The sequence below is a fragment of the Electrophorus electricus genome, chromosome 6 (assembly GCF_013358815.1).
Source record: "Electrophorus electricus isolate fEleEle1 chromosome 6, fEleEle1.pri, whole genome shotgun sequence".
NCBI lineage: Eukaryota > Metazoa > Chordata > Actinopteri > Gymnotiformes > Gymnotidae > Electrophorus > Electrophorus electricus.
The window spans coordinates 15,612,041-15,636,064 of NC_049540.1; the positions used below are offsets into that span (position 1 = coordinate 15,612,041).

The window sequence follows — 24,024 nt, forward strand, 5'->3', positions numbered from 1 at the left end:
ATCTAATTTTGTAAATTGTTGAGCCAGTCTTCAGCAGTCAGATCATCAATAAACACAGGTGAACTGATTCCAGTCAGATCACCAATAAACCCAGTCAATTAATAGATAAACACAGGTGAACTGGTTCCAGTGGCAGCTAAACCCAGTGATCACTAGATACAGCTATATATCAATACCTCATACGCAGTCTTACATTTTACAATCAATTTTAATTTGTAATCCACATCTCCTGGCATGACCCTTGTACTCTGAAGTCAGGTGTTAACTGTACTGGAGTCCTGTATAATGTGTTCATCTTTTGACCAAAGGACAAGTTTTAGCTGGGTGCTTTAATATATATTTATACTGTATTGGCCCTTTGTTAGTACTGTTTATGCACCTTTAATCAAATACCCATACATTATCTTTTAAAAAAAAAAAAAGGTCATTCATGACTGAGCTGTCCAGAGAACAAGACAAGTGAGAACATAGAATTGACTAAAAAGGATTGAGTTGTACCTAATAAACTGGCAATTCTGTGTATAGATGGGTTCATAGGTTCATTTTCTTCCCCACACATTACTCATTCCAGCACTCTCGTGTCGCTCCACCTCCATCCCATCTGAGATAGGACCATCATAGATCTCTGTAGGCCTTTATCACATGGGCCTATTCTTCAACAAACTGTAACCTAACTTTTCTGTTCTTGAGGGTTACCAGTGGATTGCAAACTATAGTAAAGGATCTGGGGTCATTTAGGTGTGTCTGTTTCGTAGTTTTTTTATACTAATAGTGTTGACTGTGGTCCATATAGTCCTCTTAATCTTTTCTAGACATCTTTATTGAAGAAAGTATACTACTATGGTGCTTGGTGGTCTGTCTGGTTTTTGGCTACGTGTCTCATGTCATGTTGACAGACAACAGCAACAGACACCACATACAAATGAGGCATCAAATTTGGAGCTACTGAAAATGGTCTTGTGTGTCAATGCTGCATATTATATATATATATATATATATATATATATATATATATATATATATATATATATATATATATATATATATGTGTGTGCATGCATGTAAATTAACACAATTTGTTTCATCAAACTTTATTGACTTGATTTATTGAGTGATTAACATGCATCGAAAAAGTTTAATTTAATGAGGGGGAAAAAGAAATTTATTGTAAGAGGTGAAATTAAATACTGTTCTGTTTCTAGAATTTAAGTTTAATGTTTATCTGGCCAGGAAAGTTTGTATAAGTAAGTGAAACAAAAGTAGGTTAAGAGAAAAATTAACTTACCTGTGATTATTTTTCCATGTTGTTTTGGAGGGAAAAGAAATCATAGCCCGTTATGGGGAATTGGGGATTCCAAATTGGGGAATTTTTCCACCCAGACAGGAAGTGATGTCACCTAATTTCCTGTTTTTCCCTATATAATTTTCTCAGGGAAAATTCAAGGTGATGGTTTTGAAGTTGAGTGATATGGAAGAGGTTATGATTGCTGGATTTTTCCTTGAACTTGTAAATACTAAATTTTCCTTTTTGAATATTTTGTTTGTTTTTTTTGATTGGATATGATTAAAAAAAAATATTTTGCACTAGAGCACTGGGAGCCAATAAACACCTTTTCTTTTGTATCCCACTTGGAGTTTATCCATGTGTCTTTTCCACCAGACCATTACAAAGAGAAACAGTAATTACTGAGACATGCAGAGGTTAAACATTAAACATTTTATTACTGCCCCCATTACTGGCTGTAGTATTCCATGTAACATTCTATCAAACAAGAATATACAAATTATTTACAATCATTAATAGAAATACAAGAGAATACACGAAAATGTCTTTCTAAAAGACATAAGATTATGTTTACAACAGCAGTGCCATGGATAAGAGAACGTGAAGACAATGGAAGTAAACAAAAAAAAAAAAAAAAAAAAAAAAAAAAAAAAAAAAAAAAAAAAAAACTGGACTGTAGGATTAGGATTGAACATTTGGAGTTGTGCTACATTGCTCAACTAGGTTATCATGGCTGCCTTCCTGTGCTTCTGATGAGAACAGACAAATACAGAGCAGCAGAAAGCAAATGATGATTCTCACAGTGGTGCCTTGGGCTATGTTTTTGATAGACCTGAAACCAGAATGTGATGGCTGTCTCACCAGTTATGAAGCTAAAAAGACAAAAACATATTTTTAAATATCTTCACCATAGACAAATATCTCTTGTAATGAACATCACATTTATTAGTCATTTTAAATAAGTGCTCATCATTTTTAGAATTAATTATTGGTCAGAATTAGTGATTGCTACGTGGAGTTTGGTGTGCATTTGCTGGATCTGAAATGTCTAATGTACATTTAATTTCTCTGTTTAAAAAAGACAAATGTTCCAGCTGGTCAACAATATGCGATGAATGAGTAACACTTGGGTAAGGCTTCTGTTGTTCACAAAACCTAAGCCTAGTTTTGTAGGAAAATTGACCCAGTATCCTAAAACAATTATTTTTGGGCCATCTGACCACAATTTTCCTATTTAACAGTTTTCTCTATTAATGTTAAATGATTTAAAAAACAAAAACAAACTAAACTACTGAAACTAATTCACACTAAATATCTGAGTGCTACACAAACTACCCCATTAGCAGTTCGCATTTGGTACACAGCTTAGAATTTCAACACATGGCAGTCACAACCCCTTCCAAACTTCCAAACCAAAAATTGGGGATTTAGAATAAAGTGGTAGATGAAGGAAAGGCTACTGGCATTCTCCCTCAGGAAATTCAAAGACTTACCAAAGGCTAATGTTTGTAAACTGTGAGATCAATAAACTAATCCATCACATCAATAGAGTACCACTGCACTTTGTTAATCAAATTTAATTTAATTTAATTTGCCCACAATTGTGAAGTTAAGCCTGAAATCTGATGTCAACACAAAAAGGTTTACCAGTTCCTGATCATGGATTTAAGAGGTTCTATTTCTTCATATTCAGAACATGGAGGGTGCATTTTAATAAACCAGCAAATAGAGACTGAACAGACTTTCTAAGACATTTAAAGATGTCTTTCAGTAAGAATAAGGTAAGCAAACTATTATGGACCGTCATGCAGTTGTCGGAACAAAACAACAAAATAGTTTCCATGTTAGCTTTTGCTGGTTGTGAAGATGGGACCACAAGGGGTAAGTTACATTAGCCACTCACTAAATTTTAAAAGTCATCTTGTTATACATCAGAATTATTACATGTACAGATTTACAGGTTTCAAGAAACCACTAAAGAAAGAGCCTAGAGAAACTGCATTATTTGTCCTTGTATTTGTGCAGCTCAACTTTAACCCCGAATTAGAACAAATGCAAACAATGTTCTAAACATGGGCCTTTAAGAGAAAGATCTCAACGTGGACTTTTAAGAGAAAGGCATGTGTCATGGGGTTTGCATTTCTTCCAGGTAACAGAGCAACGGTGGTGCTGATGGCAGGGCATTCATAACCATGACTTTTATTTTAGTAAAATATTAAAAATACAGACTTTATAGAGGGCTCTTTTCTACTATACATGATCAATAACAATTTACAACAAAGAAAAAAATATATGTAAAAATTCATATATGAATATATTTATATATATTACCATTAATATCTTCAAGTCATTGTTTGGGAAAGAAAATCTGAAAAAATTAATATTCCAGTTTTATCCCTTGGTATAATACAATATGTCCACATCTTAACCCTAGATAACTAAGGTTTAGTTAGAATATAATGTACAAATAATATTTATATACTTGCAGAAAGCAACAACAATTAATCTGGTATATTTAAAATACTATACAAAATGTTAAAATGCCATTAACTAATAAGGAAAGAAAATGCACATCTAACATATAAATATATTGTCCCTTGACACAAAGACTTTTTTCTTTATATATATATATATATACACAAGGAGGAGTAGCAAAATGAATATTTACAGATCATTTACAACTGAGATGGTGTATGAGGTACCAAGTATATTAAAATGGACAACCAAACTGTTACAGATGCATCTACATAATTGTTATTGCTTTAAAAAAAAGGGGGGGGGGAGAAAAAAAAGCAAAAAAAAAAAAAAAAAGCTCCAAATCAGCCTGGCAGAGTAAAATAATACACTTCAGTTCAACACGTCATAGATGACAGCTAGCTCCAATGAACACTGTAAACAAATTTTAAGGATCACTGTAAACACATTCACTGTAAAAACATTTTAGATCTGGACACATGCCTAATTATTCCACTATTGTGACTCTACAGTGCCATTGCAGCCGCTATATAGTTTAATATTTTGCAGCAGCTACACTTAACCCCCCCCAAAAACCAATGACTCTGATAAGCATATACTACTACTTCCTAAACAGACAGATAGCAGTGTACCACAGAAGTACCTAACAATTTGGTCTCTGAGTAACCGAGCAGTTGAATATCTAAGTGAAGATGGCATGCACAGTCTTGCCTGAGATGCAGCTAAAGTCAAACTCCTAAAATATAAAATTTCTCTGACATTTCATTTCTCAGACCAGGCCATTTTGAAACATGAAACTCTTTCTAGAAATCATGCTACTCTAGCTAGTTGTGCTTATTTGCACAAATATAAAAAATAATATCCAAGCCAATTATATCAATGTATCAATGATGAGAAAGGCATGTCAAGAATGTCCACTAAATATAAGTGCTTACAAATCCAAGCTTAGGATTTACATTCAAGGTGAGGTATTCTACAGAACAGTTATACATAGAGCGCCTCTTACCATGGGAGTGACTTAAGCTGAAGCGTGGCCTGGTACACTCCAACTATGTAAACACCCTGACAGGACAGGACCTAGAATAAACGATGAAGGCTCACAGGTCTTTTAAATGGTTATATGCTGATTTTTCTCTGAACTGAGAAATAATAATAATAGCTGCATAAGCTGTAAATGTACCAATACTGTTTTGATAGTACACACATCAAAATTCTCTGGTCCGATGCACATTATTTAAGTTATCCAGAAAATCATGAAAATTTAAATTTTGTATCACTTAAGAGCTTAACATTTGATGAGGTGCAATAAAACACACACACACACACACACACACACACATACACATACACACACACACACACACACAAAGCCCACTTAGCAACAGATAAACAAGATTCTTCAGTTGTAAAGCTTTACAACTGAATTAAACAGTATTCATGCCTTTTGCATGAAGTTTAAAATATGTAAACTCTGCAAGATTTTGTTCATTGGCAAAAATAAAATTTTATATATATAGCAACAAAAATAGCCACTTGGTTTAAAATGATGTTTGGCTAAAAACAGAGGTGTGTGACACACAGCAAATGAACTCTGTTCCTTTGCTTCACAGAACAGGATGCAAAATGAAAAAAAAAAGTCTTTGATGAGCTCTTGAATTTTAGTGTGTGCCATTTGGTAAAACACAGGGGTGCGGCTTTAAGGGTTGTAAGATGGCACAAAGAAAAATGAAAAGCTCAACATTGCTGGGTCTGTGTGGCACTGCTTGTGGTGTTGAGGAGAATGTGCTCAGCATGAAGGGCTTTACATAATGAAGCTGTCTTCAATGCTTTGGACCCCTTGTTCCTCTCTCTCACACACACACACACACACACACACACACACACACACACCCCTTGCTGGAGTCACACCGCTGACACCTGCTCATCTGCAAGACACAAAAGATGAAAGAAAAACAAGTCTAAGTGAAAAACAGTAACTTTCTTTGTTTTGTTTTTTTTAGAAAAAAAGAAATCACCAGTCCCAAAAAACTACTGTCAACCAGAAACAAGAGTACATTACACTACAAGAAACTACAAAAAAACAAACAAAAAAACCCCATAGAAACACCAAAATCAGGCAATGCATTGTGGCTGGTTAAAAATAATCTTGCTTAACTAATTTTCCATTTTTCAAAACTAACAGATGCATTTACAATACGCCCTACTATGGAATGACCAATTTAGTGTCTTTCCGTCACCGTAACTCTGCCACAAACAGCCTAAACAGATGCTAACAGCAATTTCAGATCTCTAAGCTCATTTCCAGACTGCCAATCAGCACACAGCAGCTGCCATGGAGAAGCCAATAGCACACAGCAGCTGCAGCAAGCCGGTGCCATACCACCTGTGCACCATGCCATGTCGACGTGTTGGGCACGTACCCTCCTCGCTATCTGCTAGTGTCTGGAGGACTACAGTGTGGGGCATGGCAAGGGAGCCGCGCTGCCCGGGCACCAGCTTCCGTGCCTCGGCCTGGGCTGCTGGGCCGTGCAGCAGTAGCCTGGACCTCTGCAGTGCCACGCTATAGTCGGGCGGCTTTATGTGGGCCAGCCGCGCCACTCCTCCCTCCTGCACCTGCGCGTCGCCCAGGGCCAGCCCCTGGTAGCCCGGCGGGGTCGGCGGCGGAGCCCTGTACCTATCGTCCTTGCAGGGCGAGGTTACACAGTACACTGCCGGCGAGCGGGAAGGGAGGGGAGAACAGAAAGCAAACAGGAGACAACGGAGCACGGAAATTAATGCCATATTCACAAGGTAACAGAGCACATAAAGGAAATAAAAGACATTTAGAGCAGGCAAGAGCAACGACAGCAGCAGGTTTGTGGCAGGCAGGGTTTTGCTGAGGTGCTGATTTTCTTTAGTATAATTTTTTTTTTGAGCACCCTTCCTCTTTCAATGTTGGCTTGAAAGGATTTGTATGAAGAGCCATTTCTACGAGGACAGCACTGTGCATCAAATCTGCTGTTGCTGTGACATAACTACAAAAACATAACCAGGACCATCTGCATGCCTCCTGTCACACTGCAGGGACAGCCTCTCACCTATCAGTCCTCTCTCTGTGCTCGACGTGACCGTTTTGTACACACCGTCTGTGCTTGGTTGCCCATCTGCAGACTCCTCACCTCCCTCCCCCCCACGCTCGGCCACCCTTCGCTTCACGGTACTGTAGCTTCCTTCGTAGGTGTTGGGGAGTGCGCTGGAGGGAGCCCAGCTCTGCCTGGAGCGGCCAGGCCCCACCTCCAGCTCGGCGATGGGGCCACCCATGGGCAGGTGCCTATGGTTGGCCAGGTCCGTGTTGCGCTGGGCCTGAAGGCTGTGCACATTGTCATGGGAGCTGCTGGAGCAGGAGGTCCAGCTGCCGCGGCCACTGTCAGCTGCCTCGGAGGTGGACGCGGGGTCAGGCGGGGCCAGCTCCTCACCGCTGGTGGGGGAGGTGAAGGTGGAACCCCTCGTCACCGTGTGCCTCGCCAAGGATGAACTAAGAATGAGTGCGCAAGTGAATGAAAATATACAACACAGATAAAAACATGAAGCACACAATATCAGAACAAAAGCTCACAAAAGGGCTAGACTGCTCTCCGCTCATCACTTTGCAACCACGTAGTAAGGTTACCAGTTCATTAAATATGTTTGGAGACACTGGTGTGTGGTACAGATTAAAATTCATCCACGCTGTGCCAGTAAAACAACTTCTGTACCGTGTCTGTCCAAGATCATGAAAACCTACTTGGCTGAACTGGCATCACTGCATGTTTTACTACAGCGAGAAATAAATAATATTTCAAAAGATCCACAGGATTTTACTCTGTGTTAAAACAGTCCATGGAGAATAAGACAAGCTGACATCTGGAAACGCCACCTAGATACACATCACTACATTTCATTTCATGCAGCTTGTGAAAGCTGGAATCATCGGCTCTCTGTTACAAAACCCTTTCCGTGGTGGGAATGAAAACCTCTCATATAAAAAGGGGATATGTTATTAATCCAACAGAATGCGTAATAACACATAGACCCAGTAAAATTGCTGCGTTTTCTGCATTTGTGTTGAAATTCCTAACTGTTTTTAATAGTTCAAAGCTAACAAGCATGTGAGATTGCACCTTAACCTCTATGTTGATGCAGGACTGGTGTTCTGGGAGAGAGAGAAAGGAAGCGAGAGGGAGGGTTCGGAGGCGCTGTACCTAGTGCAGGGCGGGCAGTGGTTGGAGGCTGGCTGTTGGCTGTGGGCCTGCGTCTCCGCCTCGCTGCTGGCTTTGGTGCCTCCACGCTCCTCAGCCGTGCCAGCGGGCACCGACTCCACCGAGCAGTTACTTACGACGCTGGACCGCGAGGAGATCTCGCTGTGGCTCGAGTCCGACTGGTCCAGCCTGGCCGCCGGCATCAGGGCATAGCCTGCCACATATGCACATGGCAGATCAGCGAGGGCGTTTACGTCAGCTTTTTCGAAGCAAGGAGAGGGAGTGCTTCTAAAACAAAGTTAACCTTAGGATGGGAACTCGTTTATTTCTTAAATGACCAAGACAACGAACAAACAAATCAAACACTTCTAATGAGGAACGATGCAAAGAAATTAGGAACAGTGACTAAAACTGTCTAAAACTGCTTCCTGTCTGTGTGGAAAGCTCTGGTTTGACGGAGTACAAACACTGGCGTCCTTGAGAAACCCATATTTTAATCATTTGCTTAAATGCATGTTTGCTGCTGAATTCTTTCTTTGTATTTACTCCAGCTTTGTATCTCCTTAAAAACCACAGAATTTCTAATATTCCAAAATATCTTTTAGATGTGTTGGAATTTTTGAAAGGTTTCCTATCCAGTTCTGTTCCCCTGAACAGTCTTCCTCTTGCTGTGTCTCTCCCTGTGCAGCCAGCTGAAGGCTCGGAGGGGCTCTGCTAACTGGGTCTCTGTCCTCTCTGTGCTCTCTGGCTGTCTAACGGTGCTGCTGCCCTGTCCTAATCCTCCCTGTCCATCTCTGGACCTGCTCCTCTCCCGCAGAAGCCTGAAGGGTGATGGAAAGCGCCTCCTAGGTGGGGCTTCAGGTGGGGGAGGCGAGTGGAGCTCTGAGGCTGCCCCTGTCTGCCGGCACGCGGCCTGCCCTCGGCCATGCTGGGTCATCCGCTGTATCTGCTTGTGGAGAAAAGTCCCACCTATGCCGTAGCTGCGGCGTGCGCCAACCATGCTCCCTGTTGTGCTGCACCCTGCCGCCGCCCTGTTGCTGGCCTCGCTGGCGAGTGATGACGACGAGCCTGACAGGTTCAGCTGACCACACTCCTGAGACTTGGCCACGCCGCCCACTGGAAGTGAGATGACGCCATGGAAAGTGGTGAGCAGTCACGCACCCATTTTGAAGACGCGTCTCAGAGCTGCGACTCTGGTAATCTGCTTCAGTGGGTGGAATGAAGTGTAATCCTGGGGTGTGTGTGTTTGTGTGAGGCATCACCTTTGCGAGGACAGCTCTGTGGCGATACTGCCGGGCTTGAGTGCAGGGAAGAGACGGTAGATGCACCTTCTTCTAACTTCTTCCCATTACTTTCCTCTGCTGAAATGGGTGTTTTTTTCATCACATGTGGTGAGCTGTAGCCTGCAGAGCACAGAGGACTAGTTAGGACACAACGTGTTCCTACCAGGTCCAACACTGAAGCAGAGCAGGATGCAGGATGCCCCCACCAGCTCCAACACTGAAGCAGAGCAGGACACTACACATCCCCCAACAGCTCCAACACTGAAGCAAAGCAGAATGCTACATGTCCCCCAACAGCTCCAATCCATTAAGTGTTTTTGGCAATGTTTAAGACAAATTTATTTTTAAATTTGTTAATTATTTAATCCCAAGGGCTTTGAAACAATCTTTAAAATTGACAAAGCTCTTTGATGTAATGCATGGACTGCCAAAACCATTAGAAAGCAATGTTGTTGAACTACTAGTTGTTTCAGAGAAGTAAAAATTCTACAAACAACCTAATGAGGGATGAGGAAAAATACCTTGTTACTAGTGCAGTGTCAACTTCAGAGTGCTCATCAGTTATGTTAGGAGTGACACAGAGCACAGCTGCCATTCAACCACTCGTGTCATGTAAATGGCTACATTAGTACACTACTTTAATCCCTACACTGCTTTAATTTTCCTCAAACATGACCACCAGGGGGCAATATTTATTAAGCCAAGATTCAACTGGCTAACAACTCACAAAGATTAAAATGACAGATGAAGAGAGCCACAAAGTGCGAGAACACAGCGCCGAGCCCAGTGTCCATGTGCGATGGTCCGCAGGCGCCCACTCACCGTACATGCCTGCCAGGTCCTTAGCAATACTCTTCTTGCGCAGAGGGTTGAGGCTGACAGGCGGCACCTGCAGAACCTGCGAGACGCGGTTTTGGGGCCTGGCAGCGGACGCACCCGAGCGCATCGACACGGGCGACATGTCCGATTTGGTGGACCTCCTCTCGTTCAAGTTCTTCGACACTGTGGGCACAGAGCACAGCAGAGGTATGAGCAAGCGGGGCAGGCAACAGGCCCACAGCCAACCTCTTCCAAGGAAAGGGAGAGGTTACGCTGAGGACACGTGGAAGCAGGAGGTCTGCAGATCATCATTTAACCACTGCCAGTGGAGGTTTCTAATCATCCCCTGATTTTGGGCATGACTGACAGAGAAACAGCTAATAGAGCAATAACTAGAACTAGAGCTAAAGGCATGCTGATATGAAATGAGACCACACCTCAAGGAAATGGAAACTTGTTGTCAGGTGAGCAAAATCATGAAGTCTGCTGTGACCATCTCAGTTTATTAGTTACTGGACCTAACCACAAGCAAATTAGCTTGGCATCTTATCAGAGCTTACAAAGTTGAACTCAAAATATTCAACCTAACTTTGATAAATGACAAAGATGACTAATCTTTTTCACGCAACTTTAAAATCATCATTACTGAGTATGCAGAATGCAGCTTAAACAATTTGATTGTATAACACTATATTTTCAAATTTGCATTTGTTATACAGTTCTACTAGCATGTCAACTTTGGTTGCAGTCAGTGACAATAGTATATATTGTATGGGCTATAATTTGGTGCCTAGTCTTCTACGTAATTTCTGCACCACCAGATGGCAGTCGCAACACAAGAACAACGTTTTCATCAAAGCGGCTTATGGCCAGCAATAACCTGCAATACAGTTTCCTTTTCAAATTTACTTTGCTTGTTCCAGGATTTATTAAGCACCCAAGAATACATTAGGCGTCCTAAAAAAACATCAAAAAAGCCCTGTTAAAAACCCATTAAAAAAATGCACTGAAATTCAAATAGGCTGTCTTAAAGGAATACCTTACCCAAAAATTAAACCTTGGCTGACATTCTATATGCAGACCAGATTGCACCATCACGTTCCTATACATGTTCTTCTGTATTTCCTATATTTTATTATGCTGATTATACTGACTCTAAGCCATGCTAGAATCTTTGGATGAAGTGCGCCATTGAGTCACCAGCCGTGATCACTGGACTTAATCTGGCCGAGGTGAGCAGCAGCAGACTCACGTGTGCTGTAGGCCGGCTCGCACTGCAGTGACATGATCTGGAACTTCTCCTCGTCCGTCTCCACCTGCAGGTGCACCAGGTACTGCTTGACCTTGCGAGCCATCTGTGCGTCTTCGTAGAGCTTTTTGGCATTGAGCAGGGAGCTGCGTCGGGCACGCTTCTTGTGGCTGCCCTGCACGTCCAGCAGGTTGGAGTTAGTGCTGCCCTGGCTCAAGGACCTGAGGGAGAGCAGGGGTCAGAGTTGTGAAGGAGGGAAAGGCCCGTCTTGCTGTGCACGCAGTGTTGAAAGCGAATTAACAGAAATGGATGGCAACTGCTAAATCACGTGAGGTTTGGAGCCAGCTCGAACCATTGGTCTTTATATCAAGCTCCCTAACTGAAGGCTAGGTTTTTGGGGGTCCCTAATTGGGGAGTTTAAACTAATTTGCTGGCAAAAATTGATAATGGGTGCTGGCTTTCCATCAATTATACCTACATTAGTTACTGTTTGCCATCATGGCTTTACCAAAGAAGTCACTTCATTGGAGAAGGATGCTCGCTGTGTTAGGCTGTCATGCCTATGGCAGCTGCAGTGTAATGACTGTGTTCATAGCACTTGCTCCATCGACCTGAATTTTGACTGCATTTTTGCATACTAGAACACATCTGATTTAACCATGCAACCAGGGTCTGGCTCAAACCATGTACCATGCTCAAATAAAAGAGGGCCATCAAAAATAAGAAAAGAAAAAAAGGTTTTGACATGAGGCCACAAGGGTTATTAAAATAAAAATATAGATGAGAGAGCCATGGCTGGATCCTCCACATGAGAGCTCAAAGCTTCTGTTTGTACATGAGCGATACAGACATGGGGATGAAGGGGTTAATTATGATGCACAGAGAGCATGCAGGAATGCAGCTGAAGAGAAAGACAGTGTGAGGGAGAGAGAGAGAGAGAGAGAGAGAGCGAGAGAGAGAGAGAGAGAGAGAGAGAGCGCGAGAGAGAGACTCACCCTAAACTCTTCCATCTCTTCTTCCTACAAGCAAGAGCCATGAAAGGAGGGAGAGAGAGGAGGGTAGCAGGGCAAAGAAAGAATCAGAAAGAGGCACACTGCCCCACCCACGCTCCGTCTACGCAAATGTCAGAACAGGAAACCACCACCAAAGACTTTGTATGCCATCTTGTGACAAGCATGTGGCCATTGTAGAACACTAGGCTAGCTCCAGTATTATAATGAACATGACCTCACCAGGATCATCCAATGAACAGGACTTTAGCAGAATGCCACATCCAAAAACAACCCTGAAACACTGACCTATTCAAATATTAAAATTGTTTACCAAAATGACTTTTCAGTACCGCCTGCAGTGTCTGCATTTGTTAGCCATGTGCCTTAGATTTTTATTTTTTAAAGAATGATCTATCAGTTTATTATTAGACCCACTATTGTTAGCTCAGAGCAAAGGTCTGCATCACATGGCCTCATAATTATGTTATTTCTCATGATAACATTATTTCTAATATGGCAGGTCAGTGATGTATTTCACAATCACTGTAGTGATGCATGGAGGTTGAGGATTCCTTAGTGTTCTTGCAGAACAATGTGCATTTTGACTATTAAATTTTCATTTGAAGTGTAAATGTTTCAAAATAATTTTTCCTGCCATTATTTTTATTCGATTGGTTTCACCCACTTAATTCACCTGCCCGGTGGTTGGAGCAAAATCCTGGGGAGGTTTTTCACTTTATAAACCTGAGCTACACACCTCTGTTAGTTACTGTTTCACCATCGGGAAGAAAACTGTGTACACACTAATGCACACATCGATAAAGCTCCATACAGGCTAAAACAATGCGTGAGATAGAGAGAGAGATATATGTATGTGTGTGTGTTACAAACCTCTGCCGAAACATGAGTGCCGGGTCCATGTTGGCAGAGGTCATGCGAACAACATGTCGAATCTCCTTGGCGATCATTCGAAGCTTCTCAAAGTTCACCAGGCCATCCACATTCGAATCATTACCTTTGTGATAAAAAAAATAGAAACAGAAGTTGGACAATGAGGGGTTTTAAAAAAAAGAAGATGAAGAAAATTAGTGTTACATTACGTTCCATTTCAGTTAAACTGAGCTAAACCTTTTTACTTTGTTCTCTTAAAGTTTAGCATATAAAGAGAGCAGTGAAGCCTAATCCACGTTACATTAAAAGAAAAGCACAGTACTGTGTTGTGTTGATCTTTATCTGGAAGGCTAAGAAAAGGCGACCTCTGTTTCTTGGCCTAGAGAAAGCCACTAGACTGGATGTACACCTGCCACATGCTTCGTTCACACTGACTCAAAGTTGATCAAGTGCCTTCTGTATAATCAATATCTACTTCTGATTAGAAAAATACTCTCATGCCATGTGACTTCTCCCTCTTATCTTCACTTCCGTAGCAGTTAAGCAATTCTGAGAAAAGAGAAATGGAAGTGACCTGTCAAGAGGAAGTGAGGCAAGCCTGGCCAGAGGAAGGCTGAGGGCTGATAGAAAAGTACAGGATGAGGACAAATTCAGTTGTTACTCATTCTGTACCCAACTGTGTGTCTGGTTGTAACATTTAAACACAGTTCATAATGACTGGTTTGTTGTTTCACAGTACTAATTGTCACACTACATGTGACTTCTGGTTTTAACCTGCCAGTCATGAAGGGATTAGTTAACAGTAACTAAACATCAGCGAGAAACATATGATCGAGTTTGCATCAAACAGCCTCGATAAGTTTTCACTTCGTATCAGCAAGGATAGCACAGCTTCCGATTTCTTGAGCAATGCTGGTGTGTGTGTGTGTGTGTGTGTGTGAGATGGAGGGTGTTGCGTGTGCAAACCTTCATGCAGGAACGTGAGGTCTTTCTTGACCACGGGAAAGAGGGGGATGATTGGCAGCTGTACACTTTGACTGCTCAGGATGTTACGGTACTTGGCCATGTTGCGGGACGGGTCGAAAATGTCCTGCAGGTCTCGGAAGAGCTTCTCATACTTGCTGGGTAGCTTCTCCCATGTGCCTCGTAGCCGGGCAACAGGGGCAAGGTTCATCCCGCTAAATACAGGTGGACACGCACCCACACAACACGTAGACACAGAATTACTTTTTTTAAGTAAAAAATAAAATAAAATAAAAATCATAACATGCTCATGGTCAATAATGTGTACAAAAAAAAAAAAACCTTACACATTCAGTTTTAGTCTTGCTTTGTATTTCTTTAGGTTTTGTGCTCTGGTGAGTTTCAGTCACTAAATGCCCAATTTATGGTTCTCAACACTGTCCAATTACAGGTGAGGTATTCACTTGTCTACCATTATTGACTACTGAATTTCTAACCTGGTGATATTTCTCCATGACGGACCAGTTTTCAGGAAGCAGATGGCATCAAAACCCAAAGCTTCTGACAGCAGTTCTTTGTGCAACAACACAATGTGACTACTAGGATTACTAGGACTACTGTGCCAACCTAAATGACCTAAAAGAAATGTTCCCCAGACCACTCAGTGCCATTCAGACAAGGCAGATTGTTGGGGTGACTGGTGTTGGACTGGACTTTGCCGAGATGGCGTCCTATTCCTTAAAACAAGCTTGTGTTAGCAGTCAACATAATAACCCAGTGTCTAACCCAAAGCAGATGTTTCTCTACCACATGATAAAAGACCTGGAGGTCCTTGCATAGAAGGAGAACTGAAGAGTGACCAGAGCCAGGCTCTCTGACTCCCTGCTACCAGCCGCAGCAGACAGCCTTGCCTCTACACATACAACAAACACGCAGCAATATGATGTCACCATGTTCGCAAAGCCACTGCTTATGACAACAGGGATATTGACCAAGTGCGGCACCCGGCAATGGGCAAGCCACTGGAGCTCCTGCATACAATCAATAAAAAAAGATGAAATCATCTTGGTTTTGGAATACAGTCTTTGGAGCTGAGTGTGTGTGTGTGTGTGTGTGTGTGTGTGTGTGTGTGTGTGTGTGTGAGGGAGAGAGAGAAAATAAGAGAGAAAAGGGTGCAGTGGCCTATGAAATCTCAAAACAATTTGACCTACAATAACAATAATTGAAAAACAAACAAACATGCAACAAAGCAATTTAAAACCAGTTTCCTGTGGTTTATAGCATTTTCTTCTGAGGGAATACAACATAGGCAATTAGATTAGGATAAATACACCCTCCTCGATAAATAATGTTAAATTCGTTTTGCTGATTCAAGTATCAAGTATGGTCACAGTGTTCAAGAAATAACAAACACCACCAACCAAAACAGTTACGCAGAGCTCCAGGATGAAGACCCCTTGCCCACCTGATGATGGCGAACATGGAGTTGAAGTTCTTGCATTCTCGGCAGTGCAGTGCGATTTTGATAAAGTGCTTGATGGTCTTCATGCGCTTGAGCGCGTTGGCCTCACGTAGGATCTCCGAAGCTACCCAGAAGGTCTCCTGGTTGATGAGCTCCTCGAAGCACTTCAGGTGGCCACCTCCTCCTCCACCCCCGGGGTCCAGCTTGAAGAGGTTGTCCACGTACTCGGTGGACTCGATGTTGCGGAAGATGGCGAAGTCGCGCATGGAGAGCTGGGCGGCCACCTCCACCGTGCTGAGCTGCAGCAGGCCGATCTGGCTCTCGCGCAGCAGCTCTTGTGCGTCCTCATCCGAGCACAGGGTCTCAGTCTCCATGTTGTTTTTCAGGTAGTACCTGACCAGAGGCGGGCGATATTAGCTTATTAGTTACAAAGGAACACTGCTCAGTGAAACAGCTCAAGTATGTCAGCCTGGAAAAAACTGGAGGGGGCCCCGGTAAAATTATACAGCGAACCTTGAGATTCAATGCAGCGCAAATATGGTTACTATGGGGGACCGTTCTCTTCACAACTTCAGGAATTTCAAGTAACAGAACCTCTTTGCCACATTGTGCTGACATCCCTCTTGAAGGAATGAAATGGCACATCTTTTGAAAAACTAAAAATGAAGGCATTTCTGTGAGAGTATACAGAGAGTGGAGCATTTGGCCTACTGTTTTTTGAATTTGGAGTGCAGTTTAAGATGCAGCACAGACCCATTAAGAATCTCGCTACCGTAACAAATTCTACTCATGCAGCCAATTTCAATATCGTTGCTCTGGCTTGTTCTACGCCAATCTTATGTGCATTAAGTCTCAATAAAACAAGCCAGTAGCCCAGTGGGGCGTGTTGCACGGGGCTCCGACAGCAGTGATACATGTACCCAAGGGGTGTTTTCCTGCTCCGCTTTGCTTGGAGAGCATCCAGTAGGGCCATGCTACAGCGCTGCATCTAATGGGCCCATAATGCATGCTGCCTCGCTTGTGCTTCTGCAACAGAAAGGCGACTTAATGGCCTTTGAATAGTGGCTATGGAGACAAGCACATCTGCGTTGCACATGAAAAACTTTTCTGCTCATCATGATGGAAACTGTTAGAAACCTGAACCTTACCCAACAAGCCAGTGTGCACTCATAGTATATCATTATGGGATGCCTGTTGCAATGCCATTCCCATGCACTTAAAGACCCAGGGAACATAAAGCTGAATTCTTAAAAAAATCTGTAATTACTTCCTAAGATTTACTCTCAAGCTTAGTCTTCCTATTCCTGTTTTAAACCCTTTAAACCCTTGAGCTACCTAGCAAGACAGTGAGTGAAAGCAAAAAAAACACAGGTTTGTACTTGTGAATCAGTTTAGTCTAGTGATAATCTTGAAGTAACAGATTCTACATTTGAAATAAGTTGTGAAGTTCACATAATGCCACAAATCAGGGGACACCAAGATTGCAGTTATTTTGTAGTGAAGTCTACAATTTTTCCCAGTCTACATAGCTAGCTATAGTTTTGTTTTCTTCTGGTTTTCAACATTAAAACCTACCATCCATCCACACCCTGAACAAAAAAATGACTTGCGTCTTGATTCTCACTTGTTAGTTCAAATGCATTTCTCCAGTTCCCCCTACTTATGTCATAATATTCAACTATGCCTGAGTAGCACAGCAAAGTGACTATGACATTGGGCTGTCAATCAAGCATTGGAATATTTGAACCATACCTCACCCATACCCAGCTAGGACTGATGTTTTTATCATATTTCTGTTCCTTTTTAAATAGGAAATTAGCTGAATGTGTAATATAACAATCCATTTTAGCATTATAAATGTTTTTAATACTTATGGTGCATTCCCTAGGTATTTAATCAATAAATGTAAGCTAAGCTCGATGATGGTAACACACTGTGTAAACTCAGCATTGAGAGGAAAAGAAATATGACTCTTATGGGCGATGCTCTAATTTCATGGAATGCTTCAACCTTCAGGCCTCGGGTTGTGAACGCAGCATCTGAAAGCATCCCGGGTTGGGTACTGGGGGAAGGACACCAGACATGCTGACTACAGAAGAACACCCAGCCAATGAAATATTCATCTTAACCTAGTCGGAGCAAGACTGCTGGGTAGCGGAAAGAAGAGGCGTCCATTTCTTATAAGGGGCTGGGAGACTAGGAAGAAAGGACAAGGTAGCCAGTTGGTACTCAATTATCTAACAAGTGTTTTTCAAATGAGCGAAGGCATGTGTAAGATAGTAAGAGTTCAGTGAAAGATACAACCATCATACCAATGGATCAAATTGGTGAAAAAAAACCACCAGTTAGTTGAATCAACAAAGCTTAAGCAAGAGGTTATGTACACAGCAGGTTCAATTCTGGTCTTACCTGCCATTGAGCTGTATACGATCAGCCAATTTGGAGAGCTGGTCTGGTAACCGTCGTTGCTTGATGACACCTTCCGGACTAACGGATACCTCACACAGTGAGTAGGTGTCTGGGGCAGCGATGAGTCCAAACTCGCTGACCACATGTGACACCACATCTTTGGCCGTCGTGTCTTTACTGATGATGATGTAGCAGCTCTGCTGGTCTGCCTTGAAAACACGGATCACCTGGTCTGGAATGTCTGCAAAACAGGGACAGAGTGGTAAATAGAATTTGCCCAAGATGTTTTAAAAAAAACAACAAAAAAAAACACAGGAGCTCAGAAAGTCAAGACCAGGCTGCTTCAGGCACATACCACCACCATTTAACTGAGGCCATGACCAAGAGCCAGCTACTTAACACAGCCAGTAATGAAAAGGAAGTGCATCATGCCTTCATGCACACTGCATTGCAAACATGTACTCCATGAAAAACTTTATTATTTGAACAAAACCAGAGGATTTATTTTCCTTTAGCTGCACAGACAGCAGTGGCTGCAATAATTGTTGAAAGTTCTCATAAGCATTGCTAGACAATGTTCTCTCAGACAGTGCTGCTGACAGTACAGTGGGAATAAGTGAGTTTCAGAAACAAAATGGTGGTCAAACATGTTCCAACACAAAAAGAAAGATGGGTTCCATGTGTTGGGCACCAATGGGTCTAAAACACTCTCCTGACCTTTGTGGTGGCTAATGGACTGTAGTTGAAATGAACCAGGGCTAATGCCAGCTGCTCTAGAGGTGAATGGATTTCTATTGGAGATGCTGGAATGTTGTCTCATTTAAGTTGAGTTAAATGAGGACACATGCCACTGAATGTTAAGTTATTTATGTTAAAGTGGTAGAGAGTTCTGGGTGGCATTGCTTAGGTAAACTATAAGAAAACAGTGTCAAACAGCATTAATATATGGAGGCTACTTTAAGATGGGGCTTTGTGGTCAGTAGAAAATTCAAAAGTGTTTTATTAAGTGAGGACATGGCCAACACACATATGCTTACCACACTACTGTACTGCACATAGTGCATGACCAGGTTGTACTGAGAGAGTGTTAAACATTAAACAGCCAAGAACTTAAAATGCAGTGAAACTAGGGGACACAAACATACGGTACATCACACAGGTTCAGCATAGTGAGCAGAAACCAAAACCAAGACTTCAGCATGCCTATTCATATCCATACAAGCCCAGGATGCAATAGCAGAAATGACAAAGGGCTTATACTCACAGTAGAACCCAGCAGCTGAAAAAGCAGGAAAGACAGACAGATTGGAAACGTGGCAGGACAGAATAGAGTAGGAAATTGGAGTAGCAGGCCTGGCCTAGCACCATCATTTAAAACATGTCTGTCTGTCTGTCTCTCTCTCTCTGCCTGCCTGTCTGTCTGTCTCTGTGAAACTTCTCAGCGCTCCGCCAAACATCTGTTTACGATTGAGTGTGTGTGGCTTGCCACACAAAGAGCTTTCTGATCCCAGCCTCCCGCTCTGTGGCTCTTTAGAACTGGCTCCTCTCCTATCCATCCCGAAAGCGACCGTTACAGAGAACGGGCACAACTGGTTTCTGATCTGCATTTAAAAGCTGTTTTGATGTCATTCTCTGTGTAAACATGTCTTTAACAGATCAAAGAGATGGTGTGGGAAAAAAAATTAAAAACCAATCGTCTTGCCCTCCATGTTTTCCTCCCCTCAGACAAGATGTCTGAGTCTCATGCAGGAGAAATGCATTTAATTTCTGAGAGTCAGTGAGTCTGTTCTGCAAAATATATTACAATCACAATATATAGCAAGAGATTCACAAAAGTAGTACTGTACACTAACTAACTTTTCTTTAACTGTGACTATGGCTAAATCAATTACTATGGAATAATAGTGTGTTCACCAGTACAAATATTGACATTACTAACCCTTTAACCTCTGTTCCTGTCTCCAGTCTCATTCCCATGTTCCAATTATGCTGCCCCACCACAGCCAATAAGATGCAGTACCACACAACCCAGCAAACAGCTCTATACGACAGACTCTACTGGTTCATTATTATGGACTTTGCATTGGATCTTCTGTTTGTAGAGTGGCAGTTGAAATATGCTGACATAACAATAGACAGTGACTGCTGGGGGAGAATGGCTATCTACTGCATAACTATCCTTCCTTAACAGGATAGTGTACTGTGCATGGATAAAATTTCATGGATATATTATCATCATCATCATCATCATCATCATCCAAGCACACAGGATCTTTTAGTTGTAATCATCTAAAGCCGATTCTCCAAATATAAGAATTTCTGATCTCCATCCATACCCCTGTCCTCCCAGAGTGATTTTTCTATTTCTGCACACTGTCCAAAGTTTCCAAATCCATCATGAATATCATGTTTGTTGTAATAAATTACTGTGGTTTGGCCTAACAATTGTTTTAATACAAAATAAAGAAAAACCTAAAGTGTTGAATGCATTTTAACACACACTGCTTTATAAAGCACTCATGCCCTGAAGTATAGTCTTTCACACAGGCTTGAACATAATGTTTTTGTTCAGAGAGTCCAGTAAAGAGTGCTGATCCTTAATGGAAGTTGGGAAACGTTGTAGGTGTTGCAAAAGACCGGGCTGGGGGGCTAAAAGGAGAAATACTAATAAAAGATGATAGATCTCTGGGCAAATCACATCTGGAAGGATGAAGGCAAATCTAAGCCTTGTCTTGTGCTGTCCATGGGGCCCAGGAAGAGCACCTCTTCTGGCCCTCACTCCCCCATCTTTCTCAGTGAAGCACGCATCCAGAAACACAACAAACAGCTAAAACACTCCTGCCCCCAGGGCCCCGCAGCAGCAGGTGAATCTATTGTGCAGTATATGAGAGTAGCTTTGTCTCGCACGCAGGCTCACTTCACATGGACAACGGGAACGACATGAGAGCTATTAGTTACGGGTCACTTGGGGCTCTCCTATGTGTCTACTCACTGCGTCTCAAATGACAGACATTATCTAGCTAGTGATGAACACAGCGTATCCTAATATACTTGTGGTTGTAACAGAAACCAAGGAAAACAGGTCTCGCTTTAATTTCCTCAAGACTCCATATCCGATCACTGTTAGAGTTTTTTTTTTAATCATGATACACGCACTTAATGCATTGAATAAATAGCTTAAGCCCTGTTTCACACCTGAAGGTCAACGCTTCCATTTCAAATTCACATGCAGTGGGTTAGAATTCAAACTGAAGTGACAGGGGCTTCTTCACCTGAAGGGTTGGAGAAGTCGAGCACACTGGTGGTTGGCTGGAGCAGATCAGGGCTGCTAGAAGACAGGCTGCCTGGGATAGGCATGATGGCCACGCTGTGCCGACACTGCTTGGTGCCCACAATGCTGTCGTCCTGAGACTGGCCCACACCTCCATCACTGAGAGAGAGAGAGAGAGAGAGAGAGAGAGAGAGAGAGAGAGAGAGAGAGAGAGGGAGAGAGAGAGGCTAAGGTATGACACAAGCACACATCCTTTAGGTACATGCTGCTGTTTCCCTGTTTTACGTATAAAGCGTGCATACAGTACGCATCTAGATAGTCTGGTTGGGCAGACTGATGAAACAGCATCTCTGTATAATATGTATCAAATATGTGCAGAGAAATCCACATAACATTCACACAGCACACTCAATTGTAATGGTTCACATGACTAAAATCATGCATCACAGAAAGATAAAAGAAGGCAATCAAAGTTCATTTACCAAACCCAGATGTGCACACGCACACAAAAGGTATACACATGGCTTGTATTCCTTTACACATTCTCAATGAGACAATGAGTACACAGCCAAAGGACAAGTGTGGCATTCATGCACAGATCTCAGAAGGAGGAGCTGGATGTCAGCTTGAGCCACTCTCTCATCATCAAACTTCCCTGGCTGCAGCCTTCAGATAAACTGGCTCATTAGAATTCAGCCTGTCTTCCTCAGCCTACAACAGGGCAGGTTGCTGGCATGTGCTTTCGGAACGGATCGCTGTGCTCTGCAGGGATGGGAGCGTGTAGGGCAAGGTGAGTCTGTTCTCAACTGTGGTCGGCCTTGGGGGTCTGGCTATGTGTGCTGACCTCCATCACTGGTCAGTTTGAGCACTTGAATGGTGTTCAGAAAGAATGATGAAAGGTCTCAGATCACAGGCTCATATACAAACACACACACACACACACACACACACACACACACACACACACACACACAAAATGTAACAACCATTGCAACAAAGACTGAAAGAGCAGCAATAGTTCGTTCATTAAAACTGCACATGATCCTGACCATCAACATGACCCAATAGCCATGTACAAATGACCTTTATGTCTTTAACATAATTAAATGCACTGTAAGTATAGAAAAGGAAAATATATTAATTTACAGGTGTGTGAGAAAGAGGGCTGTGTGAGGGTGTCTCTTACCCAAACAGTCCCCTGTGCACGTGAAGCAGTTGCAAAGACAGGAGACAAGTGACAGTGAGCAAAAAGCAAGTATTAAGCAAAGCCCCTCTCTCCCTCCCTCTCTCGCTCTCCCTCTCTCTCACTCTCTCTCTCGCTAACTGGGTCCGACATGCTTGGAACATACTGCAAAAACAGTGAAAGCAAGGCTTATCGCCTGCATCAATCCTTAGCTGGTGTGTTGACAAAACACCTTTATCAAAGAGATTAGCTTTGGCACTGGCATGATGCATGAAGCACCATGGGTATCTAGGTTTCAGGTTTTGTAGCGGTCTATTAGACCTCTGGGGAAACAGAAGGGCCATATCTGAGTTGTGTTGTGTGTAAAAGAAGATGTACACAAACAAACAGATGGATCAAATAAATGTTCAGGAAAACAGCCTTCAGATTACAATCAGGCCACCTAAGATACACCTGTCCCAGCCTGTGGATCCATACAACACACAGTGGTACCACTTCTGTCACAGACACCTGGACTGGTCCAGCTTCCTGCCATTGTCTGCTTCATCCACTGTCATAATGACTTGCAGCTCAAAGCTGAATGAAGGCGAAAGGGTGCACAGGTGATGGAGGGTGGGCGTCGGGGGGACACAGGGCACTTTTCCCATGGCATGTTTCCATGGAGCCCAGGAAATGGGAGTGACGGCTAAGAGACTGAGGGCTAATCAATACGCAGCCCAAATGGCATTTTTATTGAGGGTCTGGGGAACCTTTCATTTGATCTTTTTCCAAGTTTAGCCCCAATGATGGGGAAAGAACAGATTTAGAGGAAGCTGGAACGTGGACAGTGACCAGTGAAATGAGGCTAAACTTGCAGGCAGGTATTAAGAACAGGACTGTGACTCTTGAAATGCTTGTATTAAGAACAGGACTGTGACTCTTGATTCGCAGACACAGTGACAGTGACTTGACCTAATCATTCTTTAATAAGCCAGCCTCATTCCAATCAGTATGCACAGTTACATGCAGTAGTAGTCAAAATGATTCAAACAGATTCATATTTATTAATTTATACAGTATGAATATTCAGAACTGACACCATCTATTTACGTGCTAATTGGAGACTCGATGGTTGCTTTGCAAGTATTAAAATGAGCACGGAGACCTTGGGCTGCTAAATACCAGTTTCAGTTTTTACAGAATTCATAAGTAAATAAATCCAGTATGAGAGTAATTGAATAAATCCCATGGTCATATCCCACACCCACGCTCTCCTCACCTGAAGGGCTTGGGGGGCAGGATGCTGAATCGGGTCTTTTCCAGCATTTTGCGTATCTTGTTGCGGCCGCCTGACACAGTGTTGGCCTTCAGCTTCTTGTGGCTCTTGCCATCTGTGGGGAACTCAAGGTCCCCTGGTAGCTCGGCGATGGAGAAGCGGTTGCCCTTCTTGTCCTGGATTTTGGGGATGTGGATATTGCCGTTCTTCTTCTCGTGCCTGATGCGGCTCTGGAGCTCTTTGAAGACTGGGGCAGAGACATGAGTATGG

At 42.6% G+C, this 24,024-nt stretch overlaps 1 protein-coding gene across 1 annotated transcript in view; it reads right to left on the reverse strand.

Moving 5' to 3' along the window:
- Nucleotides 1-1,698: 1,698 nt before the first annotated feature.
- Nucleotides 1,699-24,024, reverse strand: part of rapgef6 (Rap guanine nucleotide exchange factor (GEF) 6) — a 60,586-nt gene continuing 38,260 nt past the window's right edge. The window contains exons 16-31 of the mRNA XM_035526973.1: nt 23,758-24,001; nt 21,318-21,475; nt 19,310-19,324; nt 18,046-18,286; nt 15,640-16,029; nt 14,178-14,389; nt 13,212-13,335; nt 12,324-12,347; nt 11,332-11,549; nt 10,083-10,262; nt 9,240-9,380; nt 8,947-9,093; nt 7,981-8,191; nt 6,838-7,274; nt 6,181-6,468; nt 1,699-5,685 (exon numbers count right to left, since the gene is read on the reverse strand). Coding sequence (XP_035382866.1) covers nt 5,663-5,685; nt 6,181-6,468; nt 6,838-7,274; nt 7,981-8,191; nt 8,947-9,093; nt 9,240-9,380; nt 10,083-10,262; nt 11,332-11,549; nt 12,324-12,347; nt 13,212-13,335; nt 14,178-14,389; nt 15,640-16,029; nt 18,046-18,286; nt 19,310-19,324; nt 21,318-21,475; nt 23,758-24,001 — 3,053 coding nt within the window. The 3' untranslated portion in view covers nt 1,699-5,662. The remainder of the gene's footprint in view (nt 5,686-6,180; nt 6,469-6,837; nt 7,275-7,980; nt 8,192-8,946; nt 9,094-9,239; nt 9,381-10,082; nt 10,263-11,331; nt 11,550-12,323; nt 12,348-13,211; nt 13,336-14,177; nt 14,390-15,639; nt 16,030-18,045; nt 18,287-19,309; nt 19,325-21,317; nt 21,476-23,757; nt 24,002-24,024) is intronic.